This window comes from Astyanax mexicanus, chromosome 23 (genome assembly GCF_023375975.1).
Source record: "Astyanax mexicanus isolate ESR-SI-001 chromosome 23, AstMex3_surface, whole genome shotgun sequence".
Taxonomy (NCBI): Eukaryota; Metazoa; Chordata; class Actinopteri; order Characiformes; family Acestrorhamphidae; genus Astyanax; species Astyanax mexicanus.
In genome coordinates, this window is record NC_064430.1 from 24083362 (window position 1) to 24100000 (window position 16639).

The window sequence follows — 16639 nt, forward strand, 5'->3', positions numbered from 1 at the left end:
ACCACTTTATTTCCCCCCGCCGACGTCCCGCTCCGGCTACAGGAGGTGACAGGTTTCCTTTCATAGCCAAAGGCCAGCCGGCGGGGCCGAGGTTATTTCACCCGCGCCGGAACCTCGCGGGAATTACCTCCTGCGGGCTGAAGGACACCGAGCCTCCGTCCAGCGCCACCAGCTGGGACCGGCCGCTGTAATTGAATCTGAAGCTGTAAAAGTTTCAGTGTCTTTTTTTATCCTTTCTTCTGCAGAATTCTGTGGAGCTGAAACAGAAAGTTGTAAATTAAACAGCTGCACTTTCACTCGGCTCACTTTACTCTACTTTACCTTACTTTAAAAAGCTGCAAAAGTCCCATTTACAGGGTTTACACCAGTGCTTTCCCAAACTGGTGGACTCTCCAGAGGGGTCCTGAGTTCTGAGAATTAAAGATTCTGAACGTTTCTGAATCAGTTTCTCTGATTTTGCTATTTATAGGTTTATGTTTGAGTAAAATGAACTTTGTTGTTTTATTCTATAAACTACAGACAACATTTCTCCCAAATTCCAAATAAAAATATTCTAATTTAGAGCATTTATTTGCAGAAAATGAGAAAAAGATGCAGAGCTTCTAGACCTCAAATAATGCAAAGAAAACATGTTCATATTCATAAAGTTATAAGGTTTTCATGTATATTGGCATGTTTTCCTCCTCCACCAGTCTTACACACTGCTTTTAGATAACTTTATGATGCTTTACTCCTGGTGCAAAAATTCATTCAAGAAGTTTAGTTTGGTGGTTTAATGGTTTGTGATCATCCATCTTCCTCTTGATTATATTCCAGAGCTTTTCAATTTGATAAAATCAAAGAAACTCATCATTTTTAAGTCTCTTTTATGTTTTTTTTTTATCCAGAGCTGTATACAGAGAAACAGATACAGAACTACAGTCAGGAATTATTATACAACTAAATAAGGTAAACTACTGTATATATGATGGATGGATATATATAGATGGATAATAATTACAGTAGTTATTACTGGTGGAGCACATGGTCAGAGGAGAGCTGGTGGTGTATATGTTAGGCTGATAGTGAGAATGAAGGAGGTGTGAAATAAAATACTGTGGAAAAAACAACTGAACGCATTTGTTTGTTTGTTTGTTTACTGAGAGAAAGCTCAGGTAGGTGGATGTTCTGCAGATCAGAGCTGAACCTGTTCTTTATTCTACAGCAGAAGAAAAGATCCTGTTTATTTACATTTATTTACAGACAACACAAACAAACACCTCTCTCTCTCTCTCTCTCTCTCTCTCTCTCACTCTCATTCCTCCTCTCTCTTTCTTTTCCTGTCAATGTCCCCCATTTCTTATCCCCCCCTCTTCCTGCATCCTTTCCTTGCTTTTTCATCCTCTCTTTCTTGTTATGTCTCTCTCTCTCCAACTTTATTTTCTTTCACTCTCTTTCTTCTCCTCTTCGCATCCTCTCTCTCTTGATGTCTCTCCCTCTCTCTCACCCCTCTCTTTCCCTCACCCCTCCTCTCTCCTTCTCTTTCTCTCTCTTGATGTCTCTCCCTCTCTCTCACCCCTCTCTTTCTCTCACCCCCCCCTCTCTCCTTCTCTTTCTCTCTCTTGATGTCTCTCTCTTTTCCCTCTCCCTCTGTCTGTGTCTTCCGCTCTCTTCCTCCTTTCCTCCCTCTTTTGTCCACTCTCTCCTTTGAGGTCTCTCTTTTCATTCTGTCTCTTTCTCTCTCGTCCTATGTCCTTTCTTTCTTTCTTTCTTTCTTTCTTTCCTTTTTTTAAATTTGTAAACAGTTGGTTTAAAAAATTATTTTATAGAATTGAATGTAAATTCAGTCTCTCTCTCTCTCTCTCTCTCTCTCTCTCTCTCTTTCCCTCTTTCTCTCTCTCTCTCTCTTTCTTTCTTTCTTTCCTTTTTTTAAATTTGTAAACAGTTGGTTTAATAAATTATTTTATAGAATTGAATGTAAATTCAGTCTCTCTCTCTCTTTCTCTTTCCCTCTTTCTCTCTCTCTCTCTCTTTCTTTCCCTTTTTTAAATGTCTAAACAGGTAAACAGTTGGTTTAATAAATGATTTAATAAAATGGAATGTAATGTCAAAGTCTCTCTCTCTCTTTCTGTTTCTCTCTGTATCTCTCTTTCCCACCCCCTCTTTCGCTCAACGAAGCTTCAGTGTTTGAGTCATTGTTTGTTTGTTTGTTTGTTTGTGTAATGTATTCATAACAGATTCAGTACTGACAGGAGAACAACACACACACACACACACACACATATACACACACACTAACACATACACACCCACACACACACACACACACACACAAAAGGGTAAAAAGAGAAACGTTGCATCTGAAATCAGCAGAGTGGGCGTGTAAGTAATGGTGTTGTAAAGTCAGATGAAGGCTAGTGATTGGTTGAGATAATGGTGATGTAGCATTGGAGTCTCCTGGTAGAACTTTCATCAGAGCTTTTATTTCTGTGTATGAAATCTGATAAATGAATAGCTGCTATATGAAAACCTCATCATAACCTCCTGCTATTGTGCATTTATTTATTCTTAGCTCATTATGACAAATGTAGAATTTGATTTATATAAAAATAATATGAATTCTAAACAACCAGCTGACCTTACAGTATTAGTACTCAGATGATCAGCTGTTTACAGTCTGATAGAACCGAGCTGTCTCTCTCTCTCTGTCTCTCTCTCTGTCTCTCTCTCTGCTCAGAATCACTGAATTCACTCGCTGTAATTATAAAAGTGTCCGTCCGGCTGGATTTATTGCTGCTCTGCTCTTTTGTTGTTATTGATCGGAGGCGGGCGGAGATCGGCGTATTGATCTCAGGTTGCTCAGGTTACAGAAGGATCAAGGTCACCTGATCGTCAGTCTGTCCCGCCTCCACTTCTCCAGCACTGACGACCCGTCTCAATAAATCAGCACATTAAACCCAGCCTGAGACTCTAATCACTTTTACACCATTTACACAAAACCGCTACTGTACTACTGACCTTTACAAGCTCCGCCCACTGTCAATCAGAGGTCCAGGTGCAGTAGCTTTCTATGTGGGTTATGGACAGGTTTGTAGGCAGGGCATGGATAAGTTTGTGGTAGGTTTGTGGGTGGAGCATATATAAATTGGTAGATTTGTGGGTGAGGCATGGATAAATTGGTAGGTTTGTGGGCGGAGCATAAATAAGTTGGTAGATTTATGGGCGGAGCATAGATAAGTTGTGAGATTTGTGTAGATAGGTTTGTTGGCGGGCATGGATAAATTGGTAGATTTGTGGGCAGGGCATAGATAAGTTGTGAGATTTATGTAGATAGGTTTGTTGGCGGGCATGGATAAATTGGTAGATTTGTGGGCAGGGCATAGATAAGTTGTGAGATTTATGTAGATAGGTTTGTTGGCAGGCATGGATAAGTTGGTAGATTTGTGGGCGGGGCATGGCTAGATTTACAGATTTGTAGGCGGGACATGGACAAGTTTACAGGTTTGTAGGCGGGCCATAGATAAGTTTACAGGTTTGTAGGCGGGCCATAGATAAGTTTACAGGTTTGTAGGCGGGGCATGGATAAGTTGTTAGGTTTGTGGGCGAGGCATGGATACATTTGCAGGATTGTAGGCGGGGCATGGATAGGTTTGTAGGCGGGGCATGGATACGTTTACAGGTTTGTAGTCGTGGCATGGATAAGTTGGTAGGTTTGTGGGCGGGGCATGGATAGATTAAAACTGTTAGGTTTAGAGACTCTCACTATAGTTGTGAGTTGGGAGATGTTTCCTCAGCTCTGTAGATGATGCTTTAGCTGATGCGGGGCTCCAGCTGCTGCTGATATTTTTGTTATTTTATACGCTGTTATTTTATAGGCTGTTATTTGTATAGGTTGTTATTTGTGGTAACGTGCGCTCTCTGTAAGTGGGCTGAGTGTTGGGTGGAGTATATATGAAGAGCGGTGGGTGTAGCGGATGGGGCGTAGACTCGTCTGCAGCTGAACTGCCTCACGCTCTGTATATATTGCTGGCTGTTGTTTTTCCGGATGTATTTTAAGATGTAATTTACTGCAGTAAGAGAGGAATATAAGCAGAGCGTGATTATAGCTGGATGCTGTCAGGATGTAATTGTTCGGACGTGTTTATAATCAAAGATTAATCAGCGGTCATCCGTTGCACTTAAAAGTAAAGTGCTCGCCAATTATCTCCACCCAGTTACAGCGCTCACACCGCTGAGCTGATTCACAATTAATATCACATTTATTATTTAAAGCAGGCTGCAGATCTGCACTCTGTAGCTCAGAGCGGTGGGGCAGGAGATAGTGGTGGATCTGTGTAAAAAATAAAATGAAAAATTTAACAACTCTTTGAAGTTTAGCCACTGATGGTCTGAATTTTATATGAGGGTAGGCTTCTGTTTACTGGTTTTAAACCAATATTTACAGTGTATCTGAAGGCCTGAGCGAGGTTCACTGCTTTATTTTGGTAAAATGAGACATAATGGAATGGAACATTCACTGACTTGGACTTGGAATCAGACTTTTTAAGGTTATTTAAGACCCAAAAAATCTTGAAAACTGGTGCTGTTGGTTCAAATTCTGGATAATGCTACTTCTCCATCAGCAGCCGGAGTCTGAGAGAAAGAGTGTACTTTACTCTCTCTGTCGTCTTTACTTTTTCTATCTCATCTGTACTCTTTCTCTCATCTGTTCTTTCTTGCTTGCTTTTTCATCTCTACTCTCTCTCTCTCTCTCTCTCTTTATCGTCTGTTCTCTCTCTACCTCTACTCTCTCTCTTTCTCTCTCATCTCTACTTTCTCTGTCACATCTGTACTCTCTCTCTGTCTCTCTCTCTCACCTCTACTCTCTCTCTCATCCCTACTCTCTCTCTTTCTCTCTCTCATCTCTACTCTCTCTTTCTCTCTCTACTCTCTCATCTGTTCTCTCTCTCCCATCTGTACTCTCTCTCTCTCTCTCTCTCTTCCTGACTCGTCCCACTGAGAGAGAAACTTTTAATAAGTGTAGAGAGGTAGTTACCTGTCCGTCCTCTGAGCCCAAACTGTCAGAGTGCTGCTCTGATGGAAATCTAACACACACACACACACACACACACACACACACACACACACACACACACACTTAGAGAAATAATAAATATAAGGGCAAACAAACACACACCTCAGAGAAAACGAGGAAATATTAAACAGTCTAAAAACTCAAAACTAGAGAGTAATTCTCTCTCTATATTAATATTAATATAATAAATAATGTTGAAATCACCAAAATAATAGGACGGCAGTATGTAATTTGATAATGAAGCATTCCTGCATTGAGTTAAAGACTTCTAAAAAAATAAACAAAATTATTATCAAATTATACAACTGAAGTCCTGATAAATACTTGTAATAATACTCATTATGTATGTTTGAAATAATAATACTGTAAGAATTTAAATAATGTAATGGCAAATGTAGGAAAACTGCCTTTTTATACCTATAAAACCTGCAAATCAATCACAAAAATCTAAACTGTTATCAATGTTATACTTTTAATCATAAATGTTATAAAATAGATTTCATTTTCACCATCAGTATAAAGCCTCATAAACATGAATACACGCATAAATAAGTGATGTTTAAACACAAAAAAATTATACTGATATTGGCCTTATGCTGAATATTAAGGGTAAATTTAGTGCAGTTCTGCTTTAAAACTGAACTGGGCCTAAAATACATGACCTCCATACAGTCCTGCTTACAGCCCTGTTATTACAGCTTCATCATTGTGCCAAAATGTCCACCTTTGATTTATTGGCAATCTTTTATACAGTTTAATTAAAAATCTTAATTATCTCGTCTCATATTAACCAAACTGCTCCAAAACACAGACGAGGAAAAGCTCATTTTCTCAGAAAAAATAAATGGTCTAAACCATCAGTGATTGGTGGAAACTTCACACTAGACCTCAAGCAGTTTGGACTGTGTGTCTCTCCACTCTTCCTCCAGACTCTGCTCCCTTGATTACCTTTAAATGAAATGTAAAATTTACTGATGATCAGTGATGGTTTGGAGAGTCATGTCTGTCACAAAAACTTACAGCACTACATGCTTCCCTCTGCTAATAACAACTTTTATGGAGATGCAGAAGATTTCATTTCCCAGCAGGACTTGGCACACTGCCCACATTTCCAAAAGTACCAATTGGTCTTATAGTATTATAATATTATAAATTTCTAAAACACTGATTTGGGTTTTTCATTGTCGGTTAGCCTCTTTTTGGGTTCCAGAATTTTTTTTTTGGGGTGTGGAAATGAGGGGTTCAAATTCTGGTTCAAATGGCTTTCAGTTAACAGATGTGCTGAACTCATCAAGAGTTAATTACTTGAATTTCTTGTCTCTTAATAAAGTGTTTGAGAGCATCAGTTAAAGTAAAGTAGTGTAGAGGTAGAGTTACAGGTATACAGTGAATAGTGAATATTTGAGTAATGTTCTAATCCAGATTATGAGAAGAAATAACAATTACTCTACTAAATAAAGAAAAGAAATACTTTAAGAAGCAACATATTAAGAAATTTTGAAGTATCTCAAGTGCAGTCACTGCAAAGACCATCAAAAACATTATATTGATAAAACTGGCACTCATCAGGACTTGCTAATCAGAGTTACCAGCCTCAGAAACTGCAAGTTATCAGCTCCCCAGATAAGATCCTCTAAATGCTTGTTCACAGAGTATTTTAGTTTGTTTAACACTGTTTTTAAGTTACTACATGATTCATTATGTGTTCCTTCATAGTCTGATATAAATTACTTTACTATTCATTTACAGTGTAGGAACTAAAATAAAGGTATTGAATGAGGTTCTTGTATCACGTGGAGAAGTGTTATATAGTAGTGTATATAGTGTAAATATCAGTGCTCTAGTTCAGTGCTCGTGAACCATGCTCCTAATCAGCTCAGTGTGTGGTGATGTCATCACTGCAGAGACCTGCAGCTACAGCTGATATTTACAGACTCCTCCCTGCAGTGTTAAATAAGTAAAATATGTAATTAAGTTATCATGCGTGCTTTGTGCGGATCTGCAGTGTGTGTGTGTGTGCTGTAGCAGTGTGTGATTATTCAGCATGGGTGGGAGTGGTTCTGGTCTGGTAGGGGAGAGTAAACAGCTCCGTGCTCGGTCCATAAAGCTCCCAGTATAATTCCCTATATTTCCTCCTGCCCGGCTGCTACTCCCATTCCCACTGACATTTCCATCCCGGCTCGCCGCGCCGCCGCCGCCTGCTCGCTCCGGGTTAGCCGGGGTCGGGCCGGGGTGTGTGTGGAGTTCTGCAGTGTGTGTTCCTCCATTATGGTTCAGTGCTCTGAAGAATGGCCCGAAACACAGTGTAATCTCACACAGCTCCTCACACCTCGGCCCGACACCAGCCCCATAAAATATTAATGAAGCTCTCCGACCCGCATAAAGAGCATCCTCCTCCCACCACAGACCAGAATAAACCAGATACAACCCCAGAAAACCCAGTTTACACCATCTTGTTACAACCAAATATAAATCTACAATAATACATATGTATACAGTATATTATCAATAAAGTAGTTACTCTATTTACTTTAATCAAATTAAGTTATTTTACACATTATGAACAGGATTAGGATTATAGGATTATAGAACTGTAGGACTGTTGGACTGGTAAACAATGGGACTGTTGGATTTTAGAGACTAAGGGTGAATCCCATTTCTCCCCTTGGCCCTACCCCTTACCCCTACCCCTTCTTTTCGAGTGTAATCCTTCCCCTTGGAACGGAGTTACAAGGGGAAGGGGTAAAATTGTCAGGATTAGACCCAGGCAGAGAGACGAGGAGGCGGACGTAAACACAGGTAAGGTGAATTTATTAAATAAATATAAATAAACAAATAAACAAAGAACAGCGAAACAAACCAAAATAAACTAGGGAGACTAGAGAACATAAATAAAACAAACAAGAGATAAGCACAGAACAAGGGACTCGGGTTAAGGCTATGGAAACACTGAGATCAGAGAAACGCAGAGGGACAGACAACGGGAGGAAATCTGGGAACACGGGAAGACAAACGACAGGAGACAGTGCAAAGACCGACCGAGGACAAGTAACAGAGGAAGTCTTTTTAACATAACAGGAAACACACTGGGAGTGGAAACACCTGGGGAAGGGGTGGAGCTACAAATGAGACATGAGGTAATGGAAAATCACAGGCACGAGGACAGACAGGAAACAGGGCCAGGCGTGACAAAAATCCTACCCCTAGGAATTGGGACAACCCTTCAAGCACCCGGTGAAAGGTGAATCTTATTGAAAATAGCCTCCATAATATACTAGAAATTGTATATCACACTGGTTCCCAACACTGGTCCTGGAGCAGGTAATGTGTTACAAAAACAATATAATGTGCAAGAATATGGGTCCTCAGTGACAGAGGAATCACTGGTATATCACAATGACGTTTGTCAATGAACAATAAATACATAAATAGCACAAATAGAACATAAATAAATAGCACTGATTTATGACCAGGCTACTAGCGGTGGTGTGTAGGTGACCCTGCTGGGCTGATGTGATGATAGCAGTGGAGCGCTAAAGTTCAGTAGCCTAGCTGCTGGTTAACTAGTTAACTTTAGGGCATTGTATGTGTACAGAAAGGGGGCAGGAGGTGCAGAAATTAATTAATATTGTCCATTCCTTAATTCCTCTGTGATGGGGAGCTGAAATTAGCTCTGATTATTTTTTATTTGATTTATTTTTTCCGTTCCGCCTTAAATGCGGTAGCGCCTGCCGTCTGTTGCACCATTTAAGGTGGAACAGGAAAGTTAGCTAGCTAGCTAGCTACCGAAACGAACTACTAGCGAACTTTTTATGCTTGTTACGAAGAATTCAGCCATAAAACATCAAAACTACACAATAAACTAAGGTAATACAGTGCTAATCGTAATTTTTAACATGGAAAATACTTTCTTTGGTCGCTTGTTCCGCCATCTTGCCAGTCATTCTCATACCCCTCGGTACGAAGTGTGGGTCTGGAAAATCTCCGTTTGAAGGGCTAACTAGCCCTACCCCTTACCCCTACCACTTCATCCTAACAGGAATCGGGACACCCCTACCCCTTGACGTGCACGCGCAAAACAGAGGGGTAGGGGTAGGGCCAAGGGGAGAAATGGGATTCACCCTATATGTTAAGAAACAGGGGTCAGGTCCTTTGAATGGGCTGGTGAATGGGTGGAGGTGGTGGTGGTGAAGGTATTGGTGGTAGAGATGGTGAAGGAACTGTTTGGAAGGTAATTTGAATTGGCTGGTGAATGGGTGGAGGTGGTGGCGGAGGTGGTGGCGGAGGTGGTGGCGGAGGTGGTGGCGGAGGTGGTGGTGAAGGTGGTGGCGGCGGAGGTGGTGGCAGCAGCGATGGTGGTGGTGGTAAGGGGAACTGTTGGGAAGGTAATTTAAATCGGATGATGAATGGGTGGAAGTGGAGGTGATGGTGGTGGTGAGAGAACTGTTGGGAAGGTAATTTATACGTCGGCTGGTGAATGGTTGGAGGTGGTGGAGGTGGCAGCAGCGATAGTGGTGGTGGTAGCGAGGGAACTGTTGGAAAGGTAATTTGAATCAGCTGGTGAATGGATGGAGGTAGAGGTGATGGTGGTGGTGGTGAGGGAACAGTTTGGAAGGTAATTTGAATCAGCTGGTGAATGGATAGAGGGGGTGGAGGTAGAGGTGATGGTGGTGGTGGTGAGGGAACTGTTGGGAAGGTGATTTGAATCGGCTTATGAATGGGTGGAGGGGTGGAAGTAGAGGTGATGGTGGATGTGGTGAGGGAAGTGTTGGGAAGGTAATTTGAATCGGCTGGTTAATGGGTGGAGGTGGAGGTGGTGGCAGCGATAGTGGTGGTGGTAGTGAGGGAACTTTTGGGAAGGTAATTTCAATCGGTTGGTGAATGGGTGGAGGGGGTGGAGGTAGAGGTGATGGTGGTGGTGGTGAGGGAACTGTTGGGAGGGTAATTTGAATCGGCTGGTGAATGAATAGAGGTGGAGGAGGTGGTGGCAGCAGTGATAGTGGTGGTGGTGGTGGTAAGAGAACTGTTGGGAAGGTAATTTGAATCAGCTGGTGAATGGGTGGAGGTGGAGGGGGTGGTGGAGGTAGTGAGGGAACTGTTGGGAAGGTAATTTGCTGCAGGAGTATCGCTTTGACCTGCGAGGAAAAGAACAGCGGTGAAGATGGACACGGGGCATTATCACCTTCTCCTCTCACTCCAGTCATCACCTCTCACTCTGTTCACTCCTCCACCTCCTCCTCTGCTGCACCCGCGGCCCTGGCGGTGTGTTCTGCTGCTCGGGCCGGGTCTGTGTCTGCAGAGCTTTTTAAATAGTAATGGCCTAATAACGGCGGGTGGCGGTGATGGGTACGGGCAGGCTGGCCTGACACTGTGCAGTACAGGGAAAGGTCAGGACACTGGAGCTTCTCTCTCTCTCTCTTTCTCTTTCTCTCTCTTTCTCTGTCTCGCTCTTTCGCTCCCTCGCTCGGTGTCGGCGCTGGAGGCTGGAGGCGCTGGACTGTGCCGAGCTGCTGTAATGGGCTTTTGCTGCTCGATTCCACAGCCCTGCCCGCTGAGCTTTCTATGAAATTTGTAATGGGGCCCTGAGGGGTCTGGAAGCTGCCGTTCCTCTGGAGCTCCTTTTATCTTTTTGCATATTTATACCTTTTCTCCTTCACAAAGGTACGACGCCGACCTCATGTTTGATAGATTTGCTGTTGCTTACTGTGTTGTTGGGAAGTCTGGTGTTCTAACAAACAAAAACAGCGTTACCTCTGTACAACTGATGAAGGGTTGGTCTGTGTTGGTCAGTGACAACACTAAAATTAATGTAATATTATAGGTGACATATTAGAGGTGACATACAGTATCAAGAAGTGTCCAGAATCATACATACATAGAACCCTCACCCGTCAAACCAACCATCAGAGCCCCACAAACTAGATCAGTTAAAGAAAAACACCATTTCGGTCTGCTGCATGGTTTAAAACCTCAGACAGTACACAGCAGGATTAGCCAGTAGACTTCTTCTGAGGGAGGGATCTGTACCTACTGTTTGTGGCAAGTCAGCAGATAAGGGAGATCACAGAACCTCTCATAGGCCCACATGTTTTTAAAATAAATAAATGAAACCCAAAATCTTTAGATCAAATACAGCGTTTGTACAGAAATAAACACAAAAAAAATATGCTTCAAAAGTCAAGGGACAGAAGTAAGTACTGTAAATGGATCACCTGTATAAGTTATGAGGTGTTATCTTGTGAAATCTGCATCCATATATCTTCAATATATAATGCATCACCTTCATCCATTACCATGTTATTGTAGCTTGTAGTTGAGCTAACCCGTGCGGATGGCGGACGGTGTGGTATCACAGTTATTAAATGGGTGACATTTTATTTTAATGAACTTAAATTAGGTGCTTATTCATGTTTTATTATTTGCTTAATAAAGCCTTAATTAGACATTTGTAAATGATTTATTCACTACTTATTATGCTTTATTCTGTGTTATAAGTGTTATTGGTGCTTAATTAGGGGTATAATTATGTGGAAATTATTAATAATGGCTGTATTAGTTGTTATAGAGCACAATAAACAGTTGTGTTAGCACACGGTTATTAAGCATTAACTATGAGCTAATTCCACATGTTATTAGTGTTATTATAATTGGCAGCAGTTTGAGTTTGGTAAGGTTATAGCTGTGCTGGAGTTTATTATAAAAGAGTTAATAAGGGGTTAATAAGTCAGTAATACACCAAGATGTGTACCATTGTCTAAAGTGAGGTTTTGTTCATCACTAATTAGACACCAAAAATAACTGAATAAATATTTAATCAATCTCAGACCCCTTATTAACACACAGTAAAGCCTAATAATAAGTAGTGAATAAATCATTTACAAATGTGTACCTAAGGCTTTATTAAGCAAATAATAAGACATTAATAAGCCAATAATAATGTGTTATTTCTTAAAATAAAGTGTTACCATTAAATCTTGTGGGAAAATAACAGTTGGGTCCGGCCCTCATCTCCCTCCCCCTCGTTATCCTGTCGTTAGGTCCGGCCCACTCGGCGGTCCGAGTCAATATGTGGCTTGGCCGTGGACACAGCTCCATTAATACTGTAATTAAGATATCTATCTGCTGATCGGATTCCCCCGGTTCTCAGACTGTGTGTTTGTCAATATTGTCCATTTGTACGTTGGGACTGCTCAGTGACCTATAATTAATTTGACACTATTGACATTCTGCAGAACTAATTTAATCAGGAATTAATTGTCAGAGCTTCATGGCTTCATTTTAAAAGCTGTGAAACTGTTCCCACGTATCCCAAAACTAACCAGTAGAGAATAAAGAGAGCAAAGTGTCACGATTTCACCTCCAGAACAACACACAGCATGCAAATCTCTACAGTTTTAGAGTTTGAAGATCTAGGAAAAATAGTTAAAAGCATTATTTTTTAGTATGCTTTTACTTCTTCTGCTTGCCTTAATTACTGTAATCGACATATAATATGAAAATGGTTCATCTCACGTATTTGCAAAAACCCCTGCAAAAACTACAACTAAAACAAATTTTCAATTTTATGGTTTAAAAACTATTGTTTTATATGTTGATCTTTCAAAAGTAAAAAAGTAGCAAAACATAAAAAAAAAATTTAACATGTGTTTTTTTTTATGAAAAACAAGTGAATTATCCTAATTAAAGCATTACTTGTTAGAGGTGAGGAACATTACTGCAGTAAATATTAATAGAATAATTAATAATGAAATATTTACACTACTTTTAGACCCTTGAACACCATTGCTGTTCCTGAAAAAATTAACATAACAGGAGGGTTAATATATATAAACCTCTAATATCAGAAATGTGCTCACCAGTGTTTCTTAGGCTATGTTCACATTACCAGTTTAAAGTGGCTCAAATCCAAATTTTTGGGTCAATGTGTCTTAAAAGACCTGATTTTTTCATGGCTGTGTGAACGTGCCAAATTTGTTTTTTGTTTTTTTTCAAATCAGATTTGAGTCACTTTCATACTGTATGTGCTCCTAAATTGGACATGCGACATGAATGTGAACAGTCCAATCTGAATTCACGCTTTGTCTTTTAGCTTTTACATAGAATGTGCTACATGCTTCGAGAGAGAGAGAGAGAGAGAGAGAGAACCACCCTGGCTCCACCCCTTTCTCACCCATCAACCCCGATCACAGAGCTCCACCCACTAGGTCTTCAGTTGAAGAAACGCAATTTGGTCTGCTGGTTGAGAACCGCACACAGTACACATCAGGTTTAGCCAGCAGACTTTGTTTGAGTAAGGGATCTGTAGCTTCTGTCCACTGATAGTCAACAGACATAGTCAAACAGTATCAGGACACACAAAGAAAGCTATATACAACATTTTTAACAACTTTAAAAATTAGTTTAGTGCAAAATAACTACTTAGTAAAAATGTGTGAGTAAAATATAAACTATATAAAGTAGTGCGCACACCATAGCTAGCTTTAGTTTGAGTAAAGCAGGTAGTTTCACACTTTTTTTTCTGTGGACACTTTTGAGTCATTTACTGATATTATTTGGTTTGAAACATCATATAAATATGTTTGAAGCACTAAAGGTAAATAATATTGGTTGGAGCAGGAGATCTATACACATTTTAGGTGTTTTTCTCAATGGGTTTCTTGTAGATGCTTTTTTTTTCACTGTTTTTGGAAAAGGTAAGTTCTGCCCTTTTTAATCATATATGGATTATGTTTATGTGTGAAGGGATTCCTGAGTAATTAAGCTGAGAACACAAGGTGCGATTTTGGACAGAAAATCAGTTTGTGGGGTTCTAAGGGTTAAATAAAAAGCTATAAAATAAAAGTCGCATCTGTAAGAGTGGAGTGTATTATTATACATAAGGGTTATTATGTAGGACACACTTACTACGGTCTATACTGGAGAATGGGGAGATGGGGAGTGCTGGGGGTTGGGGGGGTTCTCTGCTATATTTGGTGCTGGGGGGGGTGCTGTGCTGTATTTGGTGCTGGGGGTGGCGGTGGGGGTGTCGTGCTGTTGTTGGTTCGGGGTGCTAAACCCTGTTTATGCTCCTCCATCCGTCTCCTGCAGCCGCAGAGCTGACGCTCCATGCATCACCCCGAGCTCCTCACCTGCAGACGCTCCTCACAGCTAACAGCATTAATCAGAACCACGACCCGGCAGAGCCCGGAACATTCATCAGAACCTCACAGCTCCTGTAGTACACACACACACATAAGCACACTCTAGAGTGGGGAATACACTTCAGCAAAACAAACAAACACCAGAAACAAAATACTTTTAGCTACAGACAAGAAATTATTGAAAGAATTTGGCTATCGGGGCAAACGATCATGACCAGCTTGCTCATGGCAAGGCCAGGTGAATTATCATAAGAGTTGGAACTGCTGCCACTATGATCAGGAGATCACCAGTTGGTTCGAATCCTGGTCATGCAGCTTGCCATCAGGTGCCAGAGCCCTGAGAGAACACAATTGACCTTCCTCCCTCTCTTGCTTACATCACTCCTAGGGTGATGTGGATCAGCACAAGGCTGCATCTGTGAGCTGATGTATCAGAACCGAGTGCTGCGTTTTCCTCCGAGCGTTAGCGCTGTGATGCTACTCAGCAAAAGTTCAAAAACAGGCGGAGTCTGACTTCACATGTGTCAGGGGAGGCGTGTGCTAGTCTTCTTCACCCTCCTGGTGTTGTGGCATCACTAGTGATAGGGGGAGTCTTAATGAGTGGGTTGGGTAATTGGCCTAGGTAAAAGGTCAAGGTTCAGCAACATTATGAGCCTAAAGAATGATAAAGTTGAGTCCTTTGGTGGAGCTGTTTCCATCTGTTTAATAACGTAGAAAGGAAATAAGGCGTAAATTGATTGTTCTTATCGTTATTAAGTGTTCAATTTCTGTTTTGTTCTTTTCATCATCAGTGAAAATTAAAACCCGTGTAATTATGTTGCCGATATTTTGGCTGAATTGAAAATCTCCTTCTTTATCCGAGTGAGTGTCAGCACTGATAAGACTAATATCATCATTTCTGTTTTATATATCCATTGCACTCATCACCTGCTAATCATCTGCCCATCATCTGTCCATCACCCGTTTAACACCTGTCAATCTTATGTCAATCATCCACACTCTCCACCACAGGAACAGAGTTCCATTACTGTAACCGTTTACCGCAGATCAGATAATCAGAAACTGAATCTTCTCCTAATTATCACAGATCACAGAGCTTTAGTTTCACTGACTTCCTTAATAAACAGCTCACCCCAAACCAGCAATAAAACTAAATTTAGGCTTAAACCTGGATTTGAACTGGAATTAATTCAGATTAAACCTGTTTGTAAACTGGACTAAATCTAGGCTTATCATAGATTAAACCTCAACTAAACCTGAATTAAAACTGCCCTAATCTAGACTAAACCTGTACCTAACCTTCACTAAACCTGGAATTAACCTGAACTAAACCTGGACCTGACACTGACTTAATGTTCACTAAACCTGGAACTAAACTGAACTAAACCTGGACCTAACATTGACCTAATGTTCACTAAACCTGGGTTTTACCTGGATAAATCCTGGATTTATCATGGACTTAATGTAGATTAAACCTGGACCTAACCTTGACCAGACCTGGAACAAACTTGGGATTATCCTTTTTTGCAACCCAGATGTAACCTACACTAAACCTGAATTTAACTTGAGGAAATCTGGATTTATCCAAGTGAACCTGGACCCAACATGGACTTAATCTGGATTGGACCAAACCTAAACTATACCTGGTTGTAAATCTAGACCTAAACTAGGGTTAACAGTGACTAAGCCTAAAATTAAACTGGACGGGGTATTTGGGACAGGGTGGTGCAGGGTATTTGGGACAGGGTGGTGTGGGGAGAAGCGGTAATTTGGGTTGTGTAAGGTATTTGGGACAGGGTGGTGCGGGGTATTTGGGACAGGGTGGTGCGGGGTATTTGGGACAGGGTGGTGCAGGGTATTTGGGACAGGGGGGTGCGGGGTATTTGGAACAGGGTGGTGCGGGTATTTGGGACAGGGTGGTGCTGGGGAGCAGTGGTAATTCGGGTGGTGCAGGGTATTTGGGACAGGGGGGTGCGGGGTATTTGGGACAGGGTGGTGGTGGGGAGCAGTGGTAATTCGGGTGGTGTGGGGAGCAGTGGTAATTCGGGTGGTGCAGGGTATTTGGGACAGGGTGGTGCAGGGTATTTGGGACGGTGGTGCTGGGGAGCAGTGGTAATTCGGGTGGTGCAGGGTATTTGGGACAGGGGGGTGCGGGGTATTTGGGACAGGGTGGTGGTGGGGAGCAGTGGTAATTCGGGTGGTTTGGGGAGCAGTGGTAATTCGGGTGGTGCAGGGTATTTGGGACAGGGTGGTGCAGGGTATTTGGTACGGTGGTGTGGGGAGCAGTGGTAATTTGGGTGGTGCAGGGTATTTGGGACAGGGGGGTGCGGGGTATTTGGGACAGGGTGGTGCGGGTATTTGGGACAGGGTGGTGCTGGGGAGCAGTGGTAATTCGGGTGGTGCTGGGTATTTGGGACAGGGTGGTGCTGGGGAGCAGTGGTAATTC

The 16639-nt window shown here is 41.7% G+C and overlaps 1 protein-coding gene across 1 annotated transcript in view; it reads right to left on the reverse strand.

Moving 5' to 3' along the window:
• Positions 1-15865: 15865 nt before the first annotated feature.
• Positions 15866-16639, reverse strand: part of LOC125787122 (proteoglycan 4-like) — a 22348-nt gene continuing 21574 nt past the window's right edge. Inside the window, exon 3 of the mRNA XM_049470888.1 lies at positions 15866-16639. This exon is cut by the window's right edge and continues 858 nt beyond it. Coding sequence (XP_049326845.1) covers positions 15866-16639 — 774 coding nt within the window.